The sequence below is a fragment of the Microcebus murinus genome, chromosome 21, assembly GCF_040939455.1.
Source record: "Microcebus murinus isolate Inina chromosome 21, M.murinus_Inina_mat1.0, whole genome shotgun sequence".
Taxonomy (NCBI): Eukaryota; Metazoa; Chordata; class Mammalia; order Primates; family Cheirogaleidae; genus Microcebus; species Microcebus murinus.
The window spans coordinates 2,976,671-3,004,129 of NC_134124.1; the positions used below are offsets into that span (position 1 = coordinate 2,976,671).

The following is a 27,459-nucleotide window of genomic DNA, read 5'->3' on the forward strand; positions in this document are numbered from 1 at the left end:
TTCCAAATACCTTCCATTGAGGCTCCAGGAAGTCAGTCAGTCACCTTTAGCAAAAACGGCCTTTCCTGCAGGAAGGTGAGCTGCCCACTGGGCTCCACTGCGGCCTACAGAGCTCCACCAACCGCCCTGGGCTCCTGGCTTCCCCTCCCATCACGGTCTGGCCACACCGAGTTCTAGGTCCTCACTCAAGCCACGCTCTCTCAGCCTCAGGACCCAGCCCCAGGACGCGATTCCCCCGCCCTGAACACAAGCCCCTGCTGGCCAGCTCCTTCCGTTCTCTGGTTGGATGTTGCATCGCTGCGAAAGACCCCTGCCCGCCCTGTCTGGACGCCACGCCGTGCCAGCCCTGCACTGTGCTGTGATCCTGGCTCACACATGCTCCTCTCCGAGGGCCCCACCAAGCTTGTCACGGGACCACTGAACGTCCCCGGCACCTGGGGCAGGGCCTGGCACACCCCTCTGTGAACATTCGTTGAACTGAATTCATTTGCTCAGGACGCGATGCAGGGTTGGTGCTGGGATGCTGCAGAGCGCCACCTGCAGGCCAGGGCCACCGCGCCTGCGCAGCAGCTCCCTGTCCACACAGCGCCTTCCAGCTCAGCCAGCCGGACACCCATCATGGCGCGTGGTCGCCCAACAACCCGTGTGGGTCGGCACGGCGGGGAACATCACCTTGTGGCAGGGAGGGCTGCCACTCCAGGTCCGGCCCTCGAGACTGTCCCACAGCCAGGCCTCCGTGCGCTTTCCCAGGCTACCTGGGGTGGCGACTGCCCTGGCAGCCTTGGGAGCTCCCGCCAGCCAGGGTCCCGGACGACCACACGGAGGACGGCTGCCTCCACCATCTAGACACCTGCTCGGAATCGTGACTGGAGTGAGAGGCGAGCGAACTTTTATCGTTCTAAACCATTGAATTAGGGAGCCCGTTTGTTATTGTAGCCTCGCATTCCCTGCAAGTACCCAAGGCTCAGGAAAGATAAACGACTTGCCCAGAATATTAACAGCAAATGCCAGCACCAGGACCCAGGGCTCAGTTAGGAGCCCACGCGACTCTGTGCGGAACGAGCATCCGTCACGAAGGATATCATTCAGCTGTCCCCAGCGCTGTCCCCTCCCCGTTAGACATAAACCTACCCAGACGTGAACACCAGACCAGGAGCCTGCCCAGCTACCCCATTGCCTGCACGCGGCTCTCCATGATTTGCTGGGCACACTGATATCATGCTCGCCGTGGGCAACGTCTGCGCTCAGGTTTTTATGAGTATTAATTCAGTGAATTCTCCTAACTGTATGAGGTATGTGTCAACATCATGTCCATTTTATAGATGAGGAAACTGAGGCACCACTGCCTCCCTCGAGTCGAGCCAATGAGCTGAAACTCCCCACCCAGGCCGGGCGTTCCAGGTCCGAGCTCCCTCCTGAACACACAAGGCTCGGCAAACGGCAACCCCTGCTTCACCAAGACTCACTTTTCAGAGTTGCTGGCTCAGAACTCTGTTGAACGCTGCTGTGTACAACACCATTCATCTATAACAACATTTATTTTCTACACGAAAGGAAAAGAAAGCAATAAAATGGCTTTTCTTTTAAAAAAAAATAAAATCCTGTACGGTTAGATTTGTGCAGCAGTCCCCCAAACACGGACCCGAGCAGCCGCGCGCAGACGCCGGCGCTGTGTGACCGTTTCTAAGGCCCTTTGGAGGGCGACACCCAGCTTACTTGCTAGTTCGGATTCCGTTGCACTTTTCTCCTTCCCCTGCTCCAAACTCAGCTGAAACTGCTGCGTTCTGCATGTTTGTCTTTTGTTTGAAGCAAATGGTTGAGAACTCCGCGCCAGCCCTGGAGACAGGAGGACTCGAGACCCCCCGGGGTGCCGTGACACCGAGGGAGGGGTCGCTGGTCTACGGGAGGAGAGAGCGGCGCAGGAGAAACCGGCACATCGGCAGCTTCCAAGGCTGCGCGGCTCAGAGCAGCCTTCACGGCTCCGTGGGGCGCCGGGAAAGACCTCCTGCTCGCGCCAGCTTCAGGGCCAGAGCGGGCGGGAGACCCGGCGCGGACTGCCAGCACGCCCGGGCCGGCTCTCGCGCAGCCGTTCCCGCGGGCCGTGTGCAGCCCCGAGCCCCGCGACACGCGTCTGCATACTCAGCGCTGGCACCTTGAGGAGCAAGGTAAGTAAACAAGGATAAATTAAGCAAGAACCCTCGTTCCTGCCTTCAGGAGACTGTGGTGAGGCAGGCAGTGCACGATCTCTCCCGTGTCCGGGAGAAGATGCAAATCAGCTGGAGAGAAAACTCCGTCTCCTCCTGCTACAGCCGCTGCGTGGCTGGGCTGCCTCCGACAGACCTGTGGCCAGGGGCCCTGCCCAGACCACAGTGACTCTCCCCGGGGGTCCCCAGGTACACGAGACACGCGGCAGAGGGGCGCCAGGGAACCCCTGGCTAACAGCTGGACCGGGCCCGCACCCCGACTCGGACACCTCGCGGCCCAGCCGGGCAGAGGTTCGACTGACACGGGCCTTGAGGGGGGCTCTGCGTGCTTCGCCCTGACACCCACAGGCCCTGGCCTGGGATCTCGCTCCAACGCCCAGCGCCACACCGGCCTGGACCACAGCAGGCAGGGCCCAGCCCGGGTCAGGGGCCTCACCTGTGGGAGACGAGCTCGGGCCCCGGACGGGACTGACGGCCCCATCTGCCGGGAGAGCTAACACGGAAAAGGGGGGTCCCCGGACGGGACCGACGGCCTCATCTGCCGGGAGAGCTAACACGGAAAAGGGGGGTCCCCGGACGGGACCGACGGCCTCATCTGCCGGGAGAGCTAACACGGAAAAGGGGGGGTCCCCGGACACGCAGACGGGCCCTGTCCTGGCGTCCTGCTAGCGAACCTGATGGGACCCCCCTTCTCACCGTTTCTTTCAGCATCTCTCCGTCGAAACCGTAACCGCCTTCTCGCCAACTCAGTCCTCTAAATGAGCTGTTGCAAGCCACCACTTCCGAGCAAGTGCAGCCGCCTGTCCCCGGCGCTACGGGTGGGGCGTAGAAGGGGCGCGAGGCGCCTGGGGCCGGACTTGGGCTCTGAGCTCTGTGGTCGCCTTGCCAGGGAGGGACCCACCCTGCGAGTTTCAGGGTTGTTCCCACGGCGACTCACAGGGCCGTGAGCACCTGTTTCTGCCATTGGAGACGGAGGGCGGCTCGCGGGTCCCCCACCGGTGGGAGCTGAACCCCGTTGTCCCAAACAGGCCTTGCGGCTCTGGGGGACGCACAGCGACGGTGAGCAAGCCGCGGTTTCATCTGAGACGGTGAGCTCCAGCTTCAGGTGAGCCAGTGTGACGTAGAAAATGGGGAAAGATGGTCCTTCCCCAGCCGCCAGTTACTGCAAGTTTGGTGACAGGGACAAGACCACCAGACAACCCAGGGAGTGACACTAGCAGTGCTGCAGCGAGCTCGTCCTGGCGTCTGGCCCTGAGTCCCCGGAGCCCGTGCGTGTGTTCCCTTCCGTGGCCCAGGCGACTTGGCACATGGGATTGAGGCAGAATCTGAGACAGAGAGAGGATCCTGCAAGACCCAGGTGGGGCCGACGTGCCCACAGGTCCTCGTAAGAGGACGGCGGGAGGCTCAGAGCCGGAGGAGGAGACGAGTGGTCAGAGTGACCTGAGGCATAAGCCAAGAAGGCGGAGGCCCCTAGAAGCCGGAGTGTGCGAGGAAACAGACTCCCCTGCAGCTTCTAGAAGGAGGCCCGGCCTCTGCACTCAAGGGAGGCCGCACAGACCTTTGTGAGTAACTTGCGGGAATCTGCAGTCACCACAGACCGCCCTCGTATTATCTCCTCTGGGCTGTGCGTTATATAAATTCATGGCATAGAGGGTTATGTCCAATATATCTGCAGGTCTGGTCTTCAGCAGAAGCAGCCCCCTTTTTGGGTGTGTTATCTTCTTTTTATTTTTTTTTTTTTGATAGCCTCTTTGTGGGAAGGTTTCTAGTTAGAAATCTGATTTTATCTCTTTAATGATTCTCAGACTTTTTATTTCTACTGGAATAAGTTTTGGCAAAATTTTTTCCAGGAATTTGACCATCAGAGATTCCAAATATATTGGCAAAAAAGATCGTTATTGTTTTAATTTCTGAAGCTTCAATAATTATATCCCCTTTTCATTCCTGATGTGTGTATTTATTCTCTCCTTTTCCCCTCTCTGCTCTTTCCTTTATTGCTCTTGCCAGAGTGTTGTCAGTTTTATTAGTTCTTTACAAAAAAAAAATCAGCATTTGGCTTTGTTGATTCTGTTGTATTTTTTGTTCCAATTTCATCCACTCATTTTTATTATTGTTCTTCATTGTTTACTTTCTTCGACTTCATTTCGGTTCACTCTGTTGCTCTTTTCCTAACTTTGAGAGTCGGATGTTTAACTCATCAACTTTGGCCCCTTCTTCTAGTCTAAGGAACTTATTTAAGATTAGGTACTAGCTCCCATGTGATCATGAATGTGTCTATTTCTCTTCCCAGTTCTGTCGATTTTTTACTACATACATGTTGATGCCATGTTACTTCAGGAATACATATTCAGAACAGTCATTATCTTCCTGATAAATGTGATCTATTATTACTTAGCAATCCTCTGACTCTCTAGCAATGCTGTATGCTTTTAGTCTATTTTGGTTCACTTTAATATTTTCACATCAGGCTCTTCCTGGTATTTTCCCGGAATATTCTTTTCCAGCCTTTATTTTCAGCCTTTCATTATCCTTATATTTTAGATGCATTTTTTGTCAAGTAGCTGGGCTTTTTGTCAATTCTGAAAACTACTGTCTTTTCAATGGAATAGCTGAGCTTTTTGTCAATTCTGAAAACTACTGTCTTTTCAATGGAATATTTGGTACATTCACATTTATTGTAATTACTGATATACTTGGATTTAAAGCTCATATTTATTTTCTATTTTTTCTGCCTTTTATATTTTTCATTTTCTCTCTTGACTTCTTTCTGCATTTTTTCCCTATTTTTCTCATTCCATTTATTTTCTATTACTAAATTTGAAATTATACTTTGTTAATGGTGTCTTTAGACATTTTTAATGTATTTTTAATACATGCTCATCAAAATTAAGTTTATAAATCTCTTTTCTCTTTCCCTAAACCATATAAGAATTTTACGACAAAAAATATGAATTAGCCTTTTTTTGACTTACATGCTAAATTTTCATATATTTTCTTCTGTAGTTTTAAAGTTATAAGACATAATTATTATTTCATGCAATTGATAGCTATGTGAATTAACCCAGATATTTCCCATTTCCTTTACTCATTATTTTTTCTTGTGTCTTATATCTACTATCTTTCCTGTCTGAAGAATATCCATTAAAATTTCCTTTAATGAAGGTATATTGACAAATCTTTTATTTTTTTGTAAGAAATGTCTCTATTTTTAAATTTTTATTGAAAGATATTTAATAGCATACAATTCTAGATTGAGGAAACATTGGCGACTTACGGTTCTTGCCACAATAAAATAGCTGGCATCTGACTTACTCTCTCGCAAAAATAAACATGTACCTGGACAAGAACTACAAAACAACTGTTTTCAGGCCCTGAACAGCAGACATTGCATGCTGCAATTCTCGAAAGAAGGGAAACACATGAGATGAGTCCCACATTTACCCCAATTTTCTTGCTGAGAGCAGTTTTTACTGGGCTTGTGGCCCAAACGCAGGCACAAGGAAGTGGAGCCCAAGTAGAGAGCAGCCGTCTTCCAAGGCAGAGGGAAAAGAAATCAAAGTCTGAGATTGCCAAGGGGGTGGAATTTGGGGATCAGAGTTCAGGAGAAGAGACAACCACAGGAAAGGAGCCCCAGGAGTCTGAGCGGGGTTTCCTGTTGGTCTCAGGCTAAATCCTAAGCTGCATGTACAGCAGCAAGATCACAGGGGCCTGGAAGAGAGTATCTCTGGGGGGCTAAGCACTGCACAGAGATTTCACAGTTTACACAGCACAGAGTAGATGAAGTTCTGATCCAGCCAAAGCAAAGAGACCTTGGTAAACACCCCAAGGTTTTGGGCCATTGAGCCCTGGTGGTATAATAAAGAATCTGACTGACATTTGTCCCTGGGTTCTGGGAGGAAGACTAAATCCCTGGAATTTCTCCAGAAACAGGAGTGTCTTCATTACTCACGAGCCCCTTGGATCACACCAGAGTTTGCACTAAGAGATGGGAGGACTCAGGAGGAGGCCTGGTCACCAGAAAGAACAGCCTTGTGGTTAGAGAGGTTAGAGCGCAGAGAGCCAGCCTGTGCTTTGGGGAAAAGAGGTGCTATGGCTTGAGTGTGTCCGCAGAAACAACTCATGTGCTGGGAATGAGCTCCCAGCGTGGCAGTGTTGGGAGATGGAGCCTCAAGAAGCAACCGGGTCATTAAGAGGGAATAATGCTGCTCTCCCGGGACTGGGTGAGTCACCACGCGAGAGGACTGTTGCGGAGTGAGGGTGCTCCTTGTGTTTCCTCCTTCCGCATGCCCCCACCCCCCCTCCACTCCTCCACCACGGCAGGGTGCACCACGAGGCCCTCACCAGAAGCTTACCAGGTGTGGCTGCCTGATCTTGAATTTTTTTTTAGCTTCCAGAATTATGAGCCTAATAAACTTTTTTTCTAAGAAATTACCCAGTGCCGGCTATTCAATAAAAGCAACAGAAAACGGACTAAGACAAGAGGAGAGCTGGATATGGAGTTCAGCCACTCGGCCAGCGATTAAATCAGTAACACCTACAGTGTAACGTCCCAATAAAAACTCTGGACACCAGAGCTCTAGGGAGCCTCTTGGCTGGTAAACACACTGATGTGCCCTAGGGGGACGCACCCCAATTCCATGGGAAGTGAGCTCGTAAGCTCTGCATTTGGGACCCTCTCAAACTCACCCTATGTGTCTCTTCATTTGGCTGGTCTTGATCTGTATCCTTTATAATAAAACTGTAATTATAAATGTAGCACCTTTCTGAGTTCAGTGAGTCATTCCAGTGAATTATGACATCTAAAGGGGTCATGGGACCCCCCATAATTTTTAGTTAGTTGGTCATAAACACAGTTGGCTCGGGAGATCCCTGAACCTGTGGCTGGTGTCTGAAGTGACAGCAGTCTCATAGAGGACGGAATCCTTAAGTTAGTGGAGGGCGGGTCCTGTGCTAACTCCAGGTGGTTAGTGACACAGTTGTACTGCCAGTACACTAGACGGTGTCAGAACAGACCATAAAAAGCTCTGTCCTATGAGTAAGGACCACACTCTAGGAATAAGGCCTATACCCAACAACTACGGGAAAAACCAAAACAAGTCCCCTAACAAAGTCTAAACATGCGCAAAAAAAGGGTAACTTGTAATCATGAGATACACCTGTCAACTGAAGCAGACCCAGAGATGCTAACAAGACTGGCATGAGCAGACAGAGGACTTCAAAATTACTATCATTAGTGTGGTAAAGAAAGAATGGAGCAGCTCTCCAGAGAGTTAGCACCTATAAGAAAGAATCAAATGGGTATTCTAGAACTATAAAATGTAATATCTGATTACAAAAACTCATTGGTTAGAATTAACATCAAAAGGGCACTCTGAAGATGAGGTCAATGAACTAAAAGGTAGACTGAAGCTTAGTGAGGAAAGAAAGAATGGGAAAAACAGAAATAGAGTAAGAGAGTTGTGGGACATGGTTAATAGGTCTAAAATTCTAGAATGACCAATATCTCCTCTCATTGAAGATATTATCCTACGGGTTCCTGATTCCCACTGGGAAGTAAATCATACATTTCTTCATCACTAATCTGTCTTTTCTCTCTGGCTGCTTTGAGGCCTGACCTTTGTCCTTAGTATTCTGAAAGTTTATGATGTACATATGTTTATATTGCTTTTTGTTTATTCCATTTGGGATTAATTGGACTTCCTATATCTGAGGATAAGTGTCTTCCTTTAGTTTTGTAAAAATTTGTGAACCGTTATCCCTTCTCTTTTCTCTTTCTGTGACCCCAATTATAAGTGCATTAGTCCCTCTCATTCTGTTCTTTTTGCCCCATGACCTCCACAGTTGTGTCTCCTCACTGCATTCTGGATTACGTCTTCGGAGCTACCTGCCAGCCCTCTCCAGTTATGTCTAATTTGATCTTAAACCCATAATTCATTCTAAAAACTTTCATTATATTTCGGAATTTCCAGAAATTATCTTTGGTTATTTTTCAAATAACCAAGATAATCTATTATAGTCTGATTATTTCTTCATATTTTCAGCTCCTATTTCATCATATTATAGTTATTTTTTTATTCCATATCTAATTCCAATATCTTAAGTCTTTATAGTTCTCTTTCTGCTGGCTCTTACTTTGATGTCTTGCTTCCCTTTATATTTTTTTTAACATTTTTGACTTGGAGTTCATATTACTTGGATGGCAAACTGTCAACATGTTATTTGAAGCCTCCGTTGCAGAGGGGTCTCCAGACAGGGTTTGTGTTTGCTCCCCCACGCACCTAGAGACATTACAAATCAGAACTGCTTTGCACTAAATTCTTGGCTTGAGGCTTTCTCAGACCAGCCTGTTATGCGAATTCTGCTGAAAACTCAGGTTGTGGTTCTCATTCTCAGGGGAGACACTGTGACCCCTACCCAGCACCAAGGTTGGAAGCAGGCAATTTTCTCCACTCATCCTGGAGGGGAGACGGGGCAGGTTTGTTTACTCCCATTTCACCCTTACGCTGGAGACGCAGGCTCTTGCTGGCGGTCTGCTGGAGTCTCGGCTTTTAGGAGGGGGAGGTTTTCTAACAGGCTCACCTGTCCTAGGCTAGGCTCCTGTCTCCCATCTCCTGAGGTTATAAAATCAATGCTCAAGGTCACCTGCACTGGGCAAACACTCAAAGCAAAAGGCTATTTCAGAGCCCTAAGATTTGGCCTCGTAGGGATTCTTTACTTTCTTGCCTTCTCACTGGTGTCTTTGCAAGATTGTTCAAATGCCTTATCCATCATTTTAAACTGTTCTAAGTGGGAGCGTCGGCTAAGGTATCTAGTCTCCCATAAAGCCATAAACAAAAGGCTGCACAAAGAGTTGTAAAGTTTTTACTTTACCATTGCCCACTCTTCTTGAAACAACGGAAAAATGTGATGACTCAGTTTTGATGAAAGGAGACAGCCTGGCCCACTTACATGCAAAGGTTTCTAGCCCAGCGCGTTTCACCAAGCATTCGCTGAAGACGTCCCAGTTCCCAGGACGATCGGCCCACTTAGAAGTCCCCACCCCGGGCACCCTCAGCCCCAAATGTTGAGTGGCTCATGGCTAACAACGGTGGCTAAGGTGAGCCAGTGCTACGCTGAGCCTTTCTGCACATACTGAATCCATGGAACGGCCATATGGGGTGGACGGGATCGTTAACAGCATTCTAGAGTCGAGAAAACCGAGCCAGGGAAGTTGAAGCAAGGCACCCAAAGTGACATAACCAGTAAGTTGGATCGTACTCAGAAGGTCTGGCTATACTGCTTCAAAGAGCTGCACTGAGAAATTAGAGAACACAACAGGAGCTGACATCAGATCACATGAGACATAAGACTAGGAGCAAGGACCTGTGTCACCACAGCTGGAAGCATGGGAGGGAGCCGGCTCGTAGGTGCAACGGACTTTGGCTTCTCTGCACCGTAGCGATGGCATTTCCTTGCCCTGTTACACAGCGTGCCACGTTGCGTGGGCATGGCGCACTGACGCCCGCCCCGAGCTGGAAAGATGCACTCGCTCCTGTCCTCCACAGAGAAGGGGCTCGCAGCCGCCACGCAGACCCTGCTAATTCTGCCCTTCTATTACTTAGAATATTTTTCTAATAAACCTCCTGGGCTTTGTGTGTGTTCTTTCACAGCACAGCGGTCAAGAGATCAGAGTGATCCGTCCTGCACACGAGGGGCGAAGCCACGGGCAGCCGCAGGCAGTGCCTGCCACCTCTCATCCCCGTTAATGACACTTGGGGAGAAGCAAGTGTGGGAGACAGGATGAATCACACGGTGGCTTTTTGTATAAAGCAACTAATAAAGAAATAATGGGGAGCCAGCAGCTCCCAATCGCAGAGGCAAGAGGAATAATAAAAATAATAAAGCATAAAATATACAAAGCAAACAATTGTTTTATCAAGACGATACGAGCGGCTCAGGGAGGGTCAGCTCGCACCGTGCAAGGGCAGCAAACTGCTGATCGCCTGAGTTCTGAGCATTCAGAGGACGGTACTGGGGGAGCAAATAAGCTTGTTCAAGCTACAGGACGTTTCTGAGAGCGGATTAAAAGTGAGCCTTACTCACGCTCAGCTGAGATGTCATCTCTCATTAGATTCCAAATCGGTTCAGAGAACACGCCACGTTTATTATTATTCTAACACCACGTGACTGAGCTGAAGGAGCCAACAGCATCTTTGGGAAAAGCACTGATTAAAAACGTACTTTAAAAATATGTCTTTTTTTTTTTTTAACCCAGTGGACCAAAATATATGAATTAGAGCTATTCTGGTCTAGTGAGTACTGTAAATGTATATTTAGATGTAACAAAATATCTGTTGGAAATATCTTTGGAAATTAATTACAATGTAAGCGGAATGTCTATTAAATGCTTAAAGCAACTGTTCTATTTTAAAGCGATAACTTACATCAAGAGGCACAAATATTAATTACCAAGCTTGAAGCAAACTCATGGCCTAGAGTGAATGTTTACAGATTGAGGCTTAAAGATCGTATGATGGAAGATTTAACTGTCTGAACCACAGGCCGGCTTCCAGACGCCAGCGGCACCAGAGAGTCTCAGGGAAAGAAGCCACTTAGGGTAGGGCTGCATCAGCCTTTATCCTAAATCCCCCAGCTCCCTGCTGCTCCGTTGTCCTCTCCACCCCCCGACCCCCAGCCGACCTCCTTACTGACACTGACTCTACTGTTCCATGATTAGTAAGCCCAAACCCGAGTATAAAACAGGGATTAAAAACTCCAATGTCTACCGAGGCCACACAGGTAATGTGATGAGTGTGGTTCTTCTGGAATTTCCACTTAGCCACACTCATTTTTCAGAGCTGCATCTAACAGTCTCGGTGAGGGACAGTAGGGAGTGGCGTGGACTGCAGCAAACAGGACAGCAATGTGCTCGAAGGCCACGGCCGCGCTGCCGCAGTGAGCCCGTGCAGGCCCAGGGTTAGCAAAGTATCTTACTTCCCAAGACAATCTGCATATTTGGAGCTGTTTGCAAAATTTCTTTATTTTTTTTTTAAATGATGGCAATTCATTTGAATTAAAATATAAAGACAAGAAAACCTCTGCAGGCCAACACTACGTAAGTCGAAGTAGGGCCGCAGGCTAACTATGGCCCACGGGCCGCCCGTGTGAGACCTGTGACACAAAACAAATGCGCAACAGCATCCGGAGGGTGCAGGCTGAAGCAACCTGTGGGCACCGTCTCCTGCCCCTGCCATTCCCTCCGCTCCAACCGCAGTGGCCCTGTAATACCTGGCTTCGGGTCACCTGGCCTGCAAGACGTAACTCTCCCTCTTTCCTCCAGGGGGCGCTGTGCGCAGGTGAGTCCAGTGGCACCCGCAGCTCACGGTCGGCCCATCAGGAGGGAGGAAGCCCAGGTTTGTCCAAGACTCGCGGCCTGGAGAGCATCTTCCGCTCCGCACCCAGGCACAGTTTCCTGTTTCCCTCTCTCCCCTGCCCTGCTCCCATGCCAGCAGCCACAGCCATAGATGTGCCCACCCTTCCCAAGCCGCGCAAGGGCTGTCCACTTGGAAACAGGCCTTGCAGACTGGCCCGAGAGCTGGGAGTCCTCGGGACAAGGGTCCCAGCAGAGCCACAACAGTGAGACACAGGGGCGCCCCATCACAAAGGACTCCGAATATTTGGTTATAGTGGGGTCAAGGAACAAGTCATTGACTGACCCAAACACCCAGCCGGCCAGACCTTTCAATCCTTTCAAAGCCCGTGTTTTCTCCCTGCTAAAACAGGAGATCACGCTAGCTGGCCACATCAGATGACTGTGAGTGTTAAAATAAGGTAACCTGGCAACGCATATGGCTGGCGGTGCCGGCTTTAATAATAACAGTTGTCGTTGTGCGCTCCCTCCCATGTGCTCTCCTCTCCCTTGAAGCAGGAAAACAAAATATTTAGAAAAAATTTAAACAAGAGTCAAAACAGGAACGCAACTAGCAAACTCGGCTAGGACCAGGACATGGCAGCTAGGTGTCCAGGACATGCTGGACACTGTGCCACTCTAGAGAGGACAGAGAACTTACCATCAAGGGTAGAAAGCAAGGAAAGGAAGGAAGGAGGACAACCCGGAGAGCCCTGAGGTCTAGGAGCATTGGCTCGGAACCTCACATCCCCTCTCGCTACCCCCTGGCCGTGGGGCCTCGGGCAAGCCGCCAGACCTGCTCAAGCCCACCTCACCTTAAAAATAAGGGCCGAGCCTGCGGGGACCTACAGTCTGGAGTCTGAGCATTTGGCATGAACGGCAGAGCTGAGAGACAAGCCAGACCTCCCAGGGAGACCTGGTCGCCACCGTGCCCAGCTGTCGGGCGGGCGGGCTGCTGGGGGGAGGGGCGCAGTCACGCAGACCGGCTATGGGACTGACCTTCCGGAAACCCAGGAGGGCACCTCGACCAGAGTGGCATGTGCAGCCTTCTCTCAGATCATCTGCACGGGCCGGGGCTGCAGGTGGCATGGCTCTCCCTATATTCCGAGTGTCTCTGATCCGTGACACCCACATCGTCACGGACACCGCTGTCGGCAGTGGGAAAGCATCGAGCTAATAGATGTCAAACAGCATTTACGTTTCCGAGACGGCTTCACCCGCCCCCTCTCCTTACTGACACGCTCCACGCTGAAATTCGAAATCTGGACAGGCCGGCCAAGCTCGGGACAGCTCCACTTCAGAAAGCTCGTGGGAAAGAGACAATCGCTTATTTCCTAAACAGACAGACGGTGCTGGGCTTACTAAACAACAACAACAACAAGCTGCTTCTCAACCTTCTCATCCTGGAAAGGCGTAGTTTCCTAAGAGGCACGTGGAGATGTTTGTCGCCTTGCAGTGGAAACAGCTTTCATTCATTCGTTCGCAGCACACGTTGCAATGAACGATCCCGCTCATTAGAAATTCTGTCGAAGACCGAGCGAGGGGTTTGGATCTGAGAGCACAGGGCAGCTCAGCACCTGGAATTCGATCCAGAAACCAAAGCACGCGGCTAGGTGCGCCCAGGCCCCCACGGGCCATCGCAGCAGGGTGGGGATGGCGTCCGAAGTTCGGGTTTCAGTTCCAGAAACACCTTCGGGTATCAGAAAACGCCAGGACGCAGACAGCTCTGGAGAGCACCTGCATTGGGGGTCACTCTCCCGCAGAACCAGCACACGACAACGGATGGGTTTTCCTGGCTCTCCCTGGCTCTATTTTAAGCTGTCATCGTTTTAAACCATGAAATATGTCAAGTGATAATTAAACCTCACCACCGACAGGTACTGCGGAAATGATTAACTTTTGCCATTTTCTCCGCACACATTCTGAATATTCTGAGTCCCCGAGGAATAGGAACGTTACATTGACAGATGAGAATAGTCGCCTTCACGATAATTTATTTTTAAAATAACCAAACACAGGACTAAAAGACGCTATGCTTTCTTGTCGGGTTTTAATTTGAAAACTTCTGCCATCAACTCCTGTTTAGGGAGAAAGGCTGGAGGGGGGGAGGACGGCGCCGGCAGTCGGTCCCCAGCTCTGCCTCGGTGAAACGCTGTGTGACCTGGGGCAAGTCCCTTGCCCTCTCTGAGCATGGCTTTCCTCCTCTGTCAAATACCAACGATACCGTCTTCATTCTTCCTCACTCACAGGTTTTCTCGAGCATATTAAATGAGAGGACAAATGGGAAGGCTCTCTGAGAGCAGAGAGCAGCCTGGCAACATCATCCGGAGCCTAAGATTATTTTAAATTCTGCGTAAAGGGGAGAATGTGGTGTGTTGGCACAGCTTGAGACTCACTGTCTTTAAAAAACAAAACACACTGCACACGCACGAAACCCAAAATCTCAATTCATTTTATTTTCGGCTGAAGTCCCTAAGCACGAGATTAGGTGTGACCCTATCAGATAAACGTCCTCCGGGAGCCACAGGACTCCCATCTTCTGTCCAGACACCCAGGGACTCAGACAAATGATAAAAATTCAAATGAAGAAGCCAAGCAGCTGGATGAGAATGTTGCTTCCAGCAAGAAGGGAGAACAAATAACCACTAAAATTAGCAAAACCAACAGATTGAAATGTATTTTTACCCCCACGACTCATTTTCCAGACCTGTGGATGTTAAGTCCTATTTCTTCTGAACTTGGAGGCCTCTCCCCTCCCCGGCAGCAGCGGGGAGACACAGCCCCGCCCCCCGTTAGCCCTGCCGGCGCCCTGCGTGCGGGGGTGTCCCACCACCTCCGACCCTGCGGACACGTCTGCAGCAGAGCGATGAGTTCACATTTTTTAATATGAACATTTCCACCGGGACTGCACAAACATTGTCAGATGTTCACAGAATGCATTTCTCTGAAGGATCTCCACGAAGCCCATTTTAATTCTCTGACCAATTCCAATTTCTCATGGAGTGCAAAAGGTCCCTTGTTTTTTGCTTTTTTTTTTATTATTTACAAAGTAAGATTGCAATGCTTATCTCAGAGGGTACTTATGAAAATTAAATAAGAGACTGGATATGGAAATGTTTCCCTTTCCAATCTACAGAATCTATGTTAAAGGAGTAAGACAGCCTTTCCCCCCTAAGTTGTCTGGAAAGACAGGAAAGTGCTTGTTAAAAGTGGCTCCTGGACTCCGGCCTCCCGCCCACCCTGCGACCCTCCTGCCGCTCCTTGCTCACGTGGGATCAGCCCAGTTAGCCCCAACACCCCCTGCCCAAGGAAGAGGATCTCTTAAGAGACGGGGAATCTTCTGACAAACCTCGCCGAGGAAAGCACCAAGGCCGACGCCAGGGCAGGAATTTGCTCATTCGCTTTTTAAGAATGTCTTTCCTATTGTGGGTGATTTCACCGTCTGATGCTCATTTGCTTTGGATCCTCGTGCACGCTGGCGAAAGGGCTAAAGACAGAACGTCAGGTTTGGGGCCCAAAACAAAGACGAACCCCTCGCGTGGCTTTGGCTAGCGGGTGTCGGACGCCCTCCACCACGTCACTCCTGCAGCTGCCCCGGGTCTGGGGGCAAAGACAGGAGACCTGATCACCGGAGGCAGCTGTGGTTCTAAAAAAGAAAAAACAGCAGTGCCTTTATCTGCCCCCATGGGCTGCAGCGGACGCCTCTACAGGTGCCTTCGACCTTGGGTCAGCAGTGCGACCTCTCGGCCTCGGATCCCTCCTCTGAAGGCAGGAAGAGCACGTCCTCCCTGCAGGACGCCGGCTGGACACTTGCAGAGTCTTAGCTTGCTTTTGAGCCACTCAGAATTCTTCCGGGAGCGGAGGGTGTGACAGACACCCAGACATGAAATCATTAAGCAGGAGGCGGGATGCACGGGGCATCTCTTTTAGCTTTCTTTCTTCCGCATGCCTTATTCAGCCACGCGCCCCACGTTGCATCTGGGGATCCGCCTTCCTCCCCCTCAGTTCGTGATTTCCCGAACAGGGGTGCAGCTGGTGACTGTCACTAAGCCCAGCGGTGCATACCGTCCCCAAGGTCCCCCAGGCCTCAGCCCTTGGTCCAGGAGGGATGGGTTCCCCCAGCCTGTCCCGTCCCAGGGAGCCTCAGCCTTCGGTGGGGAAAGTCAGACCAGAGGCCGTCTCTCCTCCACACACTTGGAGTTGAGGAAGGGAGGCCGGCTTTCGCCATGAAAGGGAGGCCGCCACGAGAGGCAAGAAAAGAGAAGAGAGGCTGACGCAGGGGCAGTCGCTGGCTTTGCGGCACCCGGGTGACCCAGCCCAGTGACCATCCCGCGGTGCTGGCTGCACTCAGACCACACCCAGACCTCCCCACTGCTGGCCTCACCCCATCTCAGGAGGCTTCGGGTCCCTGCTGGCCTCCCACGGAGCCCCGTCCATGCCACCTGCTCATTTCTGCGACACACGCTCCCTGACCCCCCAGGGGAGCTCAAAGCACACTCATCTTCGCTTACGTGAAATGCGATATTTTGCAAAAAGTAGGTTTTTTGAATGTAGGTCCTGAAGCATTTCCTGGAGGCCAACGGCAGCCTTGGCGGAGAAGCGTGGCCCACAGAGGAGCGTGAGGGTAACCCGCAGGGTGGGGTGTCTGGCCCGCAGGGCCCTTGGGGACATCATGGCTCGTTCAACATGCCGACCAGGTGCACCCCAGAAAAACACACCGAGAAACCTTCGCTGCAGCCACCAGCAGGAGCAGCCCAAATTCATGGCCAAAGTGAGCCGACAGGGGCGGGAGGCCGACCGACGGGGACAGAGGCTGACTGACGGGGACAGAGGCCGACCGACGGGGACAGAGCACAGGGAGGCCACGCTGGCTCCCGGGAGACGTCTGCCTCCTCCCGCGGGTCGCCCCAGCTCTGGCTCTGCTCCCCCCAAAACGCAGACATGAAAGGGTGGCTAAGAAACAACACAACCCGAAGGAAATGAGAAGGTGAGTCTGTTGTGTTTTTGAGGAAGAGCTTTTAGAAGATGAGCTAATTTAGGTGACAAGAAAGGAATGAGAACGTAACGGCCAGATTCCGCACCTCTTTTCCTAATAAAGAAAGATCGCTGAGCAGCCACGAGACAAAAGAGACAGAAACAAATGATTTTTAAGTCACAGATAATTAACCCCGGGGGCTGCCGACGGCCGGTTAATATGCAGGCGAACAGCTTGACGGGGTCTGGAAAGGGCTGCCGAGTTTACGCGGAGAAGATGGTTTCGAGGCTTCCTGAAAAGCAGAGAGATGCCGTCTGGCTTGGGGACCAGGCCAGGCATGAAGGTGACAAATGTCAACCTCAACTTCCGCTGGGGTCTCAGAGAAGAAGAAGAGGGTCCCCGGCAGAGATGGGGCCTGGCGGGGGAGGATGGCTTCAGGGCACCCCCCCCTCCCATGAAGGGCTGACCTGCGGGTCCCTATGGGTCTGCAGGGCTCACACCGTTTGGGGGTCATGACCTCTTTGGGAATGTGACTCTTCCCCACAAACTGCAGAGACCTGTGCCCACATACTGCCAGGGCGACCCCCAGGGAGGCCCCCCGACTGCACAGGGGGTTCACTGTCCGGCCCAGACCTGAGGCCCCGCAGGCTGCCCGTCACGCCACAGGGACTTGGCCCATTGCACCAGCACCTTGTAAGTGGTTCTGGGAGAGGGACCCACACGTCGCTACGCTGTTAGAAAGGGCAGGGGAGCTCTCTGCGGGTGGGGGTTCGGGAGAGGGGGGCCTGCTTCCGAGGCACTGGTGGGAAGAGCCACGGCAGGCAGGACGAGGTGTCCTGGAGCTGTGGGGTCCACAGCCAAATGCCGCGGAAGGCCCCGTCCCTGGAACGTTGCCTCTGAGAAATGGAGGCGTGGCGTGGAGCAGAGCAGCCCTGGGGTGCGCTGGGCACCTGACACCGCTCCAGTGCCCTCTGTGTCGGGGACAGGGGCCTGGGAGGGCGAGAGTTGACCCCCCGCTCTCCCGGGACTCGGACGAACACAACGGCATGAAGGCTGCCCCGGAGCCCCGGCTACAGCCAGCAGGGGAGGTGCTGAGGTCCCGGGAAGGACTCGCAGAGCAGCCCCGTGGTTCCACCGTTAGCCTTGAGTGACACGCCGCAGGTCACCGGAGAGAGCTGGGCTCAGCAAGGGCTGGCGGGAACAGCCGCTTGCCCAGGGGCTGGAAGGGCCGCGAGCCGGGCGGGAGGGAGGAGCCAGGCTCTCGGAACCTCAGAGTCACCCACGGCCGAGACCCCCCTGGCTAACGCTGGGCCTGGGCCTCAGGAAGGACCCTTGTCTGCCAGGTCCTGGGAAGGGCTGCTGTGACACGGTAACGGGAAGCAACGATGAAGGGTTGGCATCCGTGATGCCTTAAGAAGAATTTCTGGCCCCAGTGCTCAGAAAGCCCCTGATCTGGGGGGGAGAAACTTTATATGTGTCTGTCCTTAAGTTCTCAGAGGCACGAGCAAGAGGAGGGCGGTTTGGTTCTTCTGATGGTGAAATTCGAGAATTACAGCAGGAAGTTAAAGAAAGACCCTGATAGAAGAGAAGAGAAGAGTGGGAATAGGCTAAGTTTAAGATAATTTGTCATGGGGAAAGTCAACAGGCCACAATATCCGTGGTCACACATCAGTCTGCTTGGGGACAGAAGGATGGACTTGGTGACCTGTGAGGTCCTCTCTGTGTGTGGCCAGACCTGTAAGAGCTATGACGACATCTGCCACTCGCGTGGCCCTGCTGGCATTGCCCACACTGTGCCAGGCCCGGGGTGCCTCCTCCCAGCATCGGCACGAGTCTATCTGTGCCAGGGCGTCACCGGTCACGGGCCAGCCTCCGTCCTTCCTCTCAGGACAAAACCATCCCCCGTGGTGACGGTAAGATTTGAAAAAGGTTAAATTTATAGGTGTGTCCGTAACGCAAATTAACTCCAGATATTCACAGTCAGCAGTACCGACATACATAGACTATTATTCAAAGCAAAGTTCATGTCAAATTCTCCTCTCCTTATGGCTATTTCTCTCCAACCCCCTGATCTCGCAAACCCTAAGGGGGTGCTCCCGGTGTCATTCCGGGGGAAGTAGTTCCACCTTCTGAGACGGCGAGCAGCTGGGACTATCCAAGCCGCAGCTGCGCGTGGCCGCCCTGTGAGGCCCTGGGAGGGCCCACACGCCAAGCGAGAGAAGGCACAGGAGGGAGAGTGTGGGTGCCCGTGTCCCCACTGTCCTCGATCGCGGGCAGCTCACCCTGGATCCTGCGTTTCACGAGCCTTTCGGGCTCCAGCCGGTATAAACCGGGTTTCCACAAGCCAGAGTTGGGACCGACGGTTTGTACTGTTACCATCCCCACTTTTTTCCATGACGCTGAGTAACTAACCCAAAGCCACACTGTGAGCACGTGGACAGGTGGGATTCTACTGCCCACTGACAAGCTGACCACGACCAAGACCGGCACGGCGTCATCGCACTTAAGCAGAAGCCGCCAGCCAGATGTGCCACCCGCTCCGCATTCCACCTGGCAGGGCTGGCTACAACACCATTTTCCAGCAGCTCGGAAAAAGCAGCACGACCGAGAAAGGGGCAGATTCGGTGGGGCTAGGAGCGTCAGGACACAGGTACCACTCTCAACGTCTTTGAGCCCAGGGACTGCAGAAGAACAGGCGACACTCTGCTGCAGGTGAGGGAGGGCGGGAAGGGGACGGACACTGCATCTCTTTCCCCGCACGGCCGTCTGGAATTGAGGAAGACCCACGGCCCCGGGCGCCGTCGGATCTTAAGGGCTCCCCTTCAAACTCCCTACATCTGCAGCCATAAAAGAAGTTAACCTCGAAATAACCTAGAAGTTTCTTAATCTGCTTCACGGAAGAGAGTCTGCCGCCTCACATTCTAGCAAGACAGATTTTGTAGGCGACCGAGAGATGCAGAAAACATCTGCTAAACAAAATCAGAATTAATGGAAAACAGAACGCAGTCGTTGACAGCTGGGGCTCACCCAGATGCAGAGAACTATAAAGGGGCTATTAGCAGCAGCTGCCAATTAGGGACTAATTCCAAGGCGTTTCAGAAAGCAAGGCTCTGGTTCCACACCAGGGCGGGCAGGTCATGTCCGCGTAGGAGATCTGCATTGCTGAGCAGCCCCAGCAGCCAGAGCCCCCTGGCGCGTCTGTCCTCCTCCCTGGAGGAGACAGCAGCCGCCTCCCGCCAGCTCCCTGCAGCCCTGCTGGAAGCCAGGCCAGGCGGGGCTGGGCTGGGACACGTGAGGGAGCCGTGGCTGGGAGGGGGAGCGATGCAACGTGACATCGGTGCCCACCCCCAGGCTCGAAGCCCCTAATCACGGCACAATCACAGGCATCTGGAGTAGCTCGCGGCTCACCCCACCTCCTAGAGGAAGGCTGACGAGGGCGGAATTAGTCCAGCCACTTGCTCGGCTCACTCAAGTGTCCTCTCGCGGCCGTCATTCAGCGTAATGGGACCGCTCAGACAGAAGTGCGGGTCTGAGCAGATGAGTTTTGGCGGTCACGATCAGCTCCGGCCCTCGGAGTGGGCACGGGAGCGTTCTGGAGAGGAGGTGAGGCTGGCACCTTTTGCTGAAGCTTCAGAAAAGGGTGAAACTAGATTTTAGGTGTCTGGAGACAAGTACAAAAATGCCGACACTGGGAAGCAGATGGAGACGCAGCCGCCGCTTCTTCCCCACGAGCCAGCATAGGCAGGTCCCGGCGAGAGGATGGAGGAGGACACAGGACTGCCCTCAACGAGGAACGGCTCCTTCTCCCTGGCGGAGCCCCACGTGCTTCCCTGAAGGCACCTCCCAGGCTCACGTCCCGCCACCGTCTCTCCAACTGCACCTCCCTCCACGCCCCTGAGAGTTCTCACCACAGATCCAACTCGGGAACGAAGTCCTCCAGGAGGTTTTGTCCCCAGGGTCCCTCTTGGCCCCCTGGGCTCTGTAGCCAGCTCAGCGTGCAGCAGCGCTTGGCCACGACGGAGACAGACCAAGTCATTCACGCCACCTCCGCCCACCAGACAGAGGCTCAGGGCTGCAGAGAGGCGCCAGCCTCCCGGACGGAGCCCTCGGCCCTACTAAGAATTAACACAGAAAGGAACGAAGGAGTGTTGTGGGTAAGGTGCTATCTGCTCTGTTTTTTGTCACAGGTTGCTAAAGGACAAGGGAGGTGAAGAACGTGAACACTCTCTGAAAACCTCGGAACCACCAAGAAGCTATCGCCCTTATTGCGACCTCCATCCCGTGCACACACGGCCCGGGAAGGTGGTCGCTGCCGCCCAGCGCGCCGAGGAAGCCCTGCCTCTCCCTGGCTCTCCAGAGCGGGGCCTGCAAAGAACGCCAGCCCCGAGATGACCAGAAACGAGCAGCTTAGTTTTGTGTAATTCCACGGGAAACTAGGATTGGAAAATGCAGCATATCACGTACCCTGTCGTAGTTAGCGTCGGAAAGATCCTGAGAGGTTCTGCAGTAAAAATGCCATAATCGGCAGCGACAGCAGAATCCGGCTCAGGTCTCCTGCATCCGGCATTCTCTGAGTGCGTTAGAGTCCCGGGGCTTCCATAATAAAGTTCCACGGATTAGGTGGCTTAAAACAGAGATTGGTTTTCTCACAATTCTGGAGGCTGAAGTCTCCCTGGGGGCTCGAGGGATGGGGTTCTTCTTGCCTTTTCCTGGCTCCCGGCGGTTGCCAGCATCCTCTGCCTCCATCCTCACATGGCATCCTCCTTGTGTGTCTGTGTCCACACTTCCTTCTTCTTATAAGGACACCACTCATCAGGTTGGGACCCCCCCTAATCCAGTATGACCTCATCTTTACTTGATCGTGTCTGCCAAGTCCTATTTCCAAGTAAGGTCACATTCATAGGTTCTGGGTTAGAACTTTAACACAGCTTTTGGGGGAACACAATTCAGCACCTAACATACCAAGCTTATTCGAACAGGGAGTACTTTCATCAGTGCATTAGCCGGGACTATCTAGTGCATATCCATAGAACATTCTAGAACTAAAGGACTCAGCGCCTCACTTGAATATCACTAAGACAGGACCAGAGTGGAAAGCCAATACATGCAAAGCAAATACGTAGCTTGCAAGAAAGTAGTAAGAAACAACGGCTGAGCAGCTCTGGCCCTGGGCTGGGTCTGGGAGGGACTGGGGGGTTGATGAGGAGGGGTCTCTGCAGGTGGGACTTACCTGCCCCTCTTCCAGTTCCAGGTCACATCAGACCTAGGAACTAACCTGTTTGTTGCTAGATAATAATGTCTTGATTTACTGAAATATTCATAGTACCTCTACTATTTTACACTCATATACTGTTCTGGAGAAAATTGAAAGCCCCACAGTCCAAGTCAGTGAGGTCTCAAACCCCAAAATATTTGAACCAACCTGCAAAGTGCCACTCTTCCTTCCATCCTGCCTGCTGACAAACACTGACATTAAGGCACTGGGCTATTTCAGGAACCCTCAAACACTCAACTCTGACAGAAACAAGCAAGAAAGACATCAGGGCACCATGGGAATAAAAAAGTTTACATGATGTCAGGAAAAATTTGCAAGTACAAACCTAAAGCACACGGTCTCAGTCAATCAGGTGTAAAAGCTGCTACCGTGTTTCCCCGAAAATAAGACCTACCCATGAAATAAGCCCTAGCAGGATTTCTAAGCATTTGCTCAATAGGAGCCCCACCCCGAAAATAAGTCCTAGCGACGGGCGTGGCTACGCAGCACATCTGCACAACCCATGCATTTTGTCACGGAACGGGAAAGACGACGAGCAGCCCTTCTCATCTGCCCGGTGAGAGCTCTAGTGCTCAACAGGAGAGATTGGAGCCAATGGTTCTAAAGGAAACAGGGTTGCAAGAAATTCAGGATGGAATTCGGGGTTTGGAGAGTGATGATGATATTCCAGAAGACGACGACTTCACTATATTTCAATCAATGTAGATGGTAGTACTGTACTTAAAAAAAATAACACATCCCCTAAAAATAAGCCCTAGGGTGTCTTCTTGAGGAAAAATAAATATAAGACCCTGTCTTATTCTTGGGGAAACAGGGTATTTCCAGAGAGGGAGAGGTTATGGGTGACTAGAGCTCAGCCTGACTGAGCCTTCGCTCCCCCTCCCCCCAGCCCCCGACACTCTCACCCTCCCGGGGGGTTGAAGCCTTAAGTTCAATCAGGCCTTTCTGTGTCTTTGAGGGGAAATACACCAGGTTCCCATATAACCCCAGTCTTATTAGAGACATTTCCAACACAAGGACAGTAAGATTTGAAAAAGGTTAAATTTATATGTGTATCTGTAACGCAAATTAATTCCAAACATTCACAGGCAGGAGTACCGACATACACAGAATATTATTCAAAGCCAAAGTTCATGTCAAATTCTCCTCTCCTTGTGGCTGTTTCTCTCCAACTCACCTGGGTCCCTGTGCCCGTTGTGAACATAGCTTTCAGTAAGAAACATCCTTCCCCGCCCCATCCGCCTTCAACCAGTTTTGTTTGGTGTTGACACACAAACAACGCAGTTCTCCCTAAAGACACAGTACAGATCACATAAAGTCCAAAGCCAGAGACAATGGCAAACGGGAATGGAAGCCAGAAAGTGCATCCCTGGAGTCAAATTAGCAGACATGTTGCCTTTAGGATTCTAGCACCATGGACAGCAGCAAGCTCCACACTGGACTAGACACAGACAGCATGAAAAGTTTAGGTTCTCAAGGTCTAGAAACACACTTGGTAACACAGCCACCCTGTGTCTCCCATTGTGCTGCATGACACAAGATCAGTCAGGAGGCCAGAAAACGTTAGATTTAACAGTCAATATGGAACGCGCTCACGTTTTAGATCGTCACTCTTTTTAGGGACAGTCCCACAGAGAAGGCCGTGGTTAAGGCTGAAAGCAGAGACCACACCCTAGACCAAGACCTCACTTTGGTTGTAGACGTCACTGTCCCATCCCCGCAATACAGAGATGATAGGCAGCGATTCCACAACTCACGCAGAAGACCTCCTCTTACGACAGACTAGGTATTACTGAAAATGAATAAGGGAAACTTCAAATTCCACTAAAAGATTTCTGAAATAACCACCTTTATATGCTTACCTCGGAGACCAGAAAGCAAATGTGCTATGAGAAATGCTGGCAGGGAAACAGAACCTCATGGAATTGTTTTCAAAAGGAAAATTAATTGGTCATTTCTATTTCATCCGAGGCTATAAAAAATCCAATCAGAAATGTTTTTTACAGTGACATCTCTTCCCAGGTATTAAAATACCTCAAATGGCAAGCCATTGTTTTGGGTTGATGATGTATCTTTTGGTGGATGAAACTAAATAATTAACTTCACACTTCACTCAAAACGAGGCTTCTCTGAAGAGACCATGAACATGACTGTGGATGAGCCAGTTCCCCTCACCTCTGCTACTCGCAGGTAGAAGACACAGTTTTAACGAGCAAACCTGGCCTTCAGTTCTCAGAGTCCCTAGAACCAAGTGTCAAGGCAGTCAGCACCCAGAAAAAGCCACAAGGAATTTCAAAGAATGAGCTTTCCACCGTCTGAAGTTCATCTTAGTTCCGGCAAACCACTTCCAAAATGTCAACACTGAGAATAAAATGGGTACGAGAGCATTTTCCCTACCTTCTCTTCTTGTGACTTCAAAGCTTCTGGATTCCTGCAAGAAAAGAAAGACTTTGTGTTTGTGAAGAATAATTCACATGTACAGATAATAACAAATATCCCTGTTAGTCACATATGCACACTAAGGCGAGCTAGTAAGAACAAGACATTTGGCAATGTTCGGTCCACTAAACTCAGCATGTGCGCACACACTCCTGTACATACAAATAACTTGTTGCTCTGGGGGCTTAGGCAAAAAAAAATAGATCGTTAATCATGCAGTTTTTAATGAGCCCCACTAACTCTCAGGGCCTTCCCTATGTGGAATCGGCTTTGGTACCAAGTGTTAAGACAGACCCCGCTCCAGGGGGGTCCCCCCTCTGCCCGGACTGCAGACACTCATAGGGCCTGGAGAGAACATACGGAGACAAGGGCTAAAGTCCTCCGCTCTGTGTTGCCATGGTGAAGGCCACCATTGCTCCTGTGTAGGTCCCTGGCATCATCTGTTGATTGATCACACCCAACTCACAGCTCCCAAAGGCTGAGATCCTACCGACAGTTTGGATAGCCAGCTCAAGCCACAGGACTAAATTAAGCCCTTGACTTTTCCTAATTCAATCCCATCTTTAGTGATGCTTGATAGGTGCAGGGCCACAAACACAGTGTTTCAGAAGTTACCAGGTAAGAGAGTTCCTGATTGATAATCACAGGTGAACAGGGGGATGTAGAACAAAGTACTACGGAATCAAAGGGTGATTTGCCTTGATAAATACCAGCACTTCACATCCAGGTGGAAACATAAAGAAAAGTGTGGGGTATTTTTGTTTGCTTGTTTTTATTTTTAGAGACAGAATCTCTCTCTGTTGTCCAGGCTGAAATGCAGTGGCACAATCATAGCTCATTGTAACCTCTAATCCCTGAGCTAAAACGATCCTCCTGCCTCAGCCTCCTAAGTACCTAGGACTAGAGACACATGCCACCGTGCCCAGATAATTTTTTTCTTTTTAATTTTTTGTAGAGACAAAGTCTCACTCTATTGTCCAGACTGGTCTCAAACTCCTGCCCTCAAGTGATCCTCCCATCTTGGCCTCCCCAAATGCTGGGATTATAGGTGTGAGCCACCATGTCCAGCCCAGAGAAAGTGTTTTCAAGAGAACCTCTGAAAATAGCACTGAAGAAAGGGCAGGTTATCAGATAGGAATAGGGGAGGCAGGGTGCACCAGAAGGAGAGAACAGCCTAAGAAAATTCCAGGGGAGAGTGCAGGATCGCCCTGGAAGAAGGAAAAGTCCCGGGGAGAAGTCATGGGTGGGGGAGAAGGCTGAAAATGCATATTGCGGTTTCACAACTAATAAAGTGTATCTATAAGTCATCATAAATGACCTGTTTAGGATAAAAAGCCTAAGGTTGAAAATAAGCTGAAAATCTATGCTAGCAACTAAAGGAAAGAAGAGAAAACACCAGACTTAGACCAGCACTTCAACCCTGAGAACAACGAGGTCGTTGAGCACCAGTGCTTTTTAAGCGAACAGCACGCTCTTCCACAGCTTGGCATTCTTGCCCAGCATTTCTCGCGGTCAGGAGATGGGGGCATATTAGAGGTGAGACGGGGGCACTGGAGAGTTTGTCCTACCCAAGGTGCATTCTCTGGCTGCCTCGTCTGCTGAGTGAAAGGCCCACGTGTACACCCATGAAAGACCCGTGTGACCAGCCAGCAGCCCAGAACGAGCACAGCAAACCCACCGCAGGGTCAGGCTGCTCACCGGGTCAGGGCTCAGAAGAGGCAGCATTGAGATGACAAGTGTAATTGAAGAAACAAACCATAAAGCAAACCCAGCTCCTCCTAAACTGTTCCCCAGCTCCCTGGGCCAGCACCCGGCACCACCACCCCCGGAAACAACTGGTGTTCACGGAACAGGAAATACACTCAGTGTTCACAGCGCCAAACAAAACCGTAAGAAATTCTTCTTGTGAATGCATAAAATTTATAAATTAATGTAGGGAATGGTATATTTCTAATAATTTGCTCAAGTCTAACTTTCCCTCTTTCAAGATCATTTCACAGTCTCCCTTGTGCACATTTTGAGTATTTCTTAAAGATTGTACATATTTTATTATCATAAATGGAATCTTCTCTTTCATTATTTCTTCTAACTGGTTTTTCTTTGCATATGTGATGGCCATCGAATTTTATACTGATCTTACAGCCACCCATTTGACCAAATTTCTTACTGTTTATAAAAGCTTTTCCATTCTTTTGGGGTGTCCATTTGAATATCTATATAATGTTCAGATAGTGATGATCTTATCTCTTCTCTCCAATTCCTATACTTCTAGTTGTTTTCTCTTGTCTTAGTGCTTTAACTAAATCTTCGACCCAGTGTTAAATGCTGTGGGCATACTGGGCATCCTTGTCTTGCTTCTGACTTGGAGAAGAAAACCGTTAGCATTTTCCTATTAAGAGAAATGCTGGCTTTTGGCCTGAGATATGTTTATTATATAAATGAAAGCAATATACACTTTATTATTGAGTTTTTAAAAGAATAAATGTATGTTCTAGCTAAAAATAGCTTGTTCTCTTACTCATTATTTATCGACTATTTTCCTCTTCTGGCGCGTGAGCTGGGGTGGCGCCAGAATCTTTTTCACTCTTGCGTCCTCAGTGCTGTGATAGAGCAGATGCTCAATACATATTTGTTGAATAAAAAATAAAATAAAATAAATATGTGTTGAATTTGATCAAGTACATTTTCTGCACTTATGGAGATGATCATGACTTTTTCTTCTTACCTCTATTAATAGGTTGACTTATATAGTAAACTTCATATTATACTCTCCCTGTATTTGTGGAATAAGCTTTTCTTAGTTGTGGTATACTTTTTGTTTTTTTTTTTTTGAGACAGAGTCTCGCTTTCTTGCCTAGGCTAGAGTGAGTGCCGTGGTGTCAGCCTCGCTCACAGCAACCTCAAACTCCTGGGCTCAAGCGATCCTCCTGCCTCAGTCTCCCGAGTAGCTGGGACTACAGGCATGCGCCACCATGCCCGGCTGATTTTTATATTATATACATTAGTTGGCCAATTAATTTCTTTCTATTTTTATGGTAGAGACGGGGTCTCGCTCAGGCTGGTTTTGAACTCCTGACCTCGAGCAATCCGCCCGCCTCGGCCTCCCAGAGTGCTAGGATTACAGGCGTGAGCCACCGCGCCCGGCCAGTTGTGGTATACTTTTTAAAATATGTTGTTG

At 50.7% G+C, this 27,459-nt stretch overlaps 1 protein-coding gene across 1 annotated transcript in view; it reads right to left on the minus strand.

The window, feature by feature from the left end:
• FSTL4 (follistatin like 4) overlaps positions 1–27,459 on the minus strand; it is a 316,540-nt gene that overhangs the window by 257,112 nt on the left and 31,969 nt on the right. Inside the window, exon 3 of the mRNA XM_075996042.1 lies at positions 24,240–24,273. Coding sequence (XP_075852157.1) covers positions 24,240–24,273 — 34 coding nt within the window. The remainder of the gene's footprint in view (positions 1–24,239; positions 24,274–27,459) is intronic.